General features: G+C 42.1%; 1 protein-coding gene across 1 annotated transcript; it reads left to right on the forward strand.

Moving 5' to 3' along the window:
* The first annotated feature begins 1,008 nt into the window (after positions 1–1,008).
* LOC110933929 lies at positions 1,009–1,389 on the forward strand. Its single transcript, XM_022177128.1, has one exon. The coding sequence runs from the start codon at positions 1,009–1,011 to the stop codon at positions 1,387–1,389; it is 381 nt and encodes a 126-aa protein (XP_022032820.1).
* The last annotated feature ends 1,526 nt before the right edge of the window (positions 1,390–2,915 follow it).

The raw sequence follows: 2,915 nt of genomic DNA on the forward strand, positions 1-2,915 counted from the left end.
ATTTCTAAGACTATCGTGTTCAGTGACCATTCCGCGTTGCGTTTTCTTTTCCAAAAGAAAGACGCTAAACCTCGTCTTATACGGTGGATTCTTCTTCTCTCCGAGTTTGATATAGAGATTAGGGATAAAAGGGGAGCGGAGAATGTCACGGCCGACCATTTGTCATGTTTAGAAGACCCTAAGAGAGAGGAAATTCGTGAGGATGCAATTGGGGATACATTCCCTCACGAATCCATAGATTTTGTAGAGGCCGGGAGAGAGGGTTTGTCATGGTTTTCCAACTTGGCAAACTACTTAGCATATCAGGTAGTATTAAAGGGTATGTCTACCCAACATAAACGGAAGTTCTTTAGAGATGCTAGGAAATACATATGGGATTCGTATCTGTTTAGGATAGGTGGTGATAGGATTATTAGAAGGCGTGTCGCTAGGGAAGAAGGTTTAGATATTCTTAAACACGTTCATGAGGGTTTGACGGGAGGTCATCATGGGCCCCACATTACCGCCCAAAAGGTTTTCGATTGTGGGTTCTATTGGCCAACTGTCATCAAGGATGCCCAAGATTATGTTAAGCGATGTGACGCTTGGCAACGTACTGGAAATATCTCATCCAAGGATGAGATGCCCCAAAATCCTATTCAAATTCTAGAAATCTTTGATGTGTGGGACATCGACTTCGTGGGACCATTTCCCGCCTCTAGTGGGAATAGTTACATCCTTATGGCGATTGACTATGTTTCGAAGTGGGTGGAGGATCAAGATCTTCTCACAAACGATGCCCGAGTGGTGGTGAAATTCCTTAAAAAGCTTTTCACTTGTTTCGGTACTCCAAGAGCCATTATCAGTGACCGTGGCACTCACTTTTGCAACGCTGTGATGGAAAAGGCGTTAGCACGCTACGGGGTCACTCATCGTTTTTCCACCGCCTACCATCCCGAAACAAGCGTTTAAGTAGAGAATGCAAATCATGGAGTTAAGCGTATATTAGAAAAGACCGTAAGAAAAAGTATGAAGGATTGGTCCGAGAAGCTAGGCGATGCATTATGGGCGTTCCGCATTGCTTATAAGACACCCTTAGGAACTACCCCATTTATGATCGTTTATGGAAAAGTGTGTCAACTTCCCATCGAATTAGAACATCATGTGCTTTGGGCTCTCAAAACCGTAAACCTAGATCTAACCGAAGCCGCTAGGAGGAGATTCTTTCAAATTTGTGAGTTAGAGAAACTTAGTGATGCGGCAAACGCTCGTTCATGGAGTATTAAAGAGAAAACAAAGGGGTTGCTTGATAGAAGGCTTAAAGGATGGAAGGAGTTTAAAAAGGGGGATAAAGTGCTTCTATACAACTCCCGGTTGAAAGTTTTTGGTGTGAAGATGAAGTCAAAATAGTCGGGACCGTATTTGGTCAGTGAGGTTTTTCCGTACGATACAGTTGAGTTGACGAATAAGGCCGATGAGGCCAAGTGGAAGGTAAACGAGTATCGTCTGAAGCATTATTTACAGGGACCCTTAGATCTGAATGAGATGGAGGGAACTCCTCTCGAAATCCCACTTGGAGCGTCCGTATAGTGCCTTGAGTGAGGACTCAAGTGTAGAGTTTGTATCGTTTGTATTGAGTCTTTATTTTGCGTATTTACGTTTCTAACGGTAGTTTTTGTAGATTTCCGAGTCTTTGTTTTGTGTGTTTGAGTCTTTTGCAGGAAATCATTACTGACGAGGAGCGAAAATTTGAGAGAAAACAGAGTTCCAGGTAAGTCCCAGTGTTAGAAAATATTTGGGATGAGTTTTCGGGAGGTTTGGGTAAGTTAGAAAAATTTTCTAAGGCTTGAGAGGCTTCAAGTCTCGAAACTTTATGTGAAAATGCCACCTTGGCGTCGCGCGACTATGAATGGTATAAGCCTTGGCGTAGCGCCAGGCCCTTGGCCAGATTGACTCCAACAATGACACGCAGTGTCGTGCGACGGTCATGAATAATTTGTTTCGCGTGATGCGAGGCCCCTAACCTGATGACCCTTTTTATGAACTGAGCCATGGCGTCACGGCAAGGGTAAACCTAAAAGGTCATCGCGTAGCGCGATGCCCTATAAACTCACATAAACTTGCAGCTTTTCCACTTTCCCCCTTTTCTTCACCAAAAACCTAACATAGGAGACCTCCGCTGCAAACAGCCATATTTTCACCTATTCAGCCACCAAACACCACCATTCAACCCCGATTTTCACCCTACATCACCCATTTCACTTCCCCGTCATTCCCCACCATCGATTTCATCGTTTTACCCGCACAATCGTTTACACCACGATGTTTGCTTTTCAAATTAAAGTTCCAATTTTTCTCTTGTTTTCGTCGTGAATCTGGTATGTTTTCTTGTACATTCTTTGTTTATTACTTGTTTCTTAGTTAGTTTTAGTCTAGTTTTACTTATTAGATGTCGGTTCATGTTAGAGTCATGTTTATGTTTTGTCTAGTGTAAAAAGGGTGCGGATGGGATGGTTTAGGACTATTGTTGGACATTGAATTGAATTGCTATTGTCGTATTGTCATAAAGATCCGAACTTGCGTTTTTGAAATCAAGGGTTAATCGGTTAAACCTCCTTTTATTAGGTAGACTTTTTTGACTTAAAATCTGTTTTCGACAATAAAGTTTTTGACTTTATGCAAGTTTGGACTCAATGTCCGGGTTCGGTAGACACTTGGGATTAATTGGTACAATTAAATTGCCGGGATGAGGTAGTGTACATTGAGTCGTGTATCATGAGTCGGTCGTAGCTTACTTAGAGTTGGTCTTGGGTTTACTTATATGCGTGTACAAGTACAAGATAACTCGCCGTACTCAATCTCCATTCAGGCGAGTTTGTTTATTACTTATGCTTTTGTAAACGGTAAAAAAAATTGTTTTTTTATTAAAACTAGGG

Source organism: Helianthus annuus, chromosome 14, assembly GCF_002127325.2.
Source record: "Helianthus annuus cultivar XRQ/B chromosome 14, HanXRQr2.0-SUNRISE, whole genome shotgun sequence".
Classification (NCBI taxonomy): domain Eukaryota; kingdom Viridiplantae; phylum Streptophyta; class Magnoliopsida; order Asterales; family Asteraceae; genus Helianthus; species Helianthus annuus.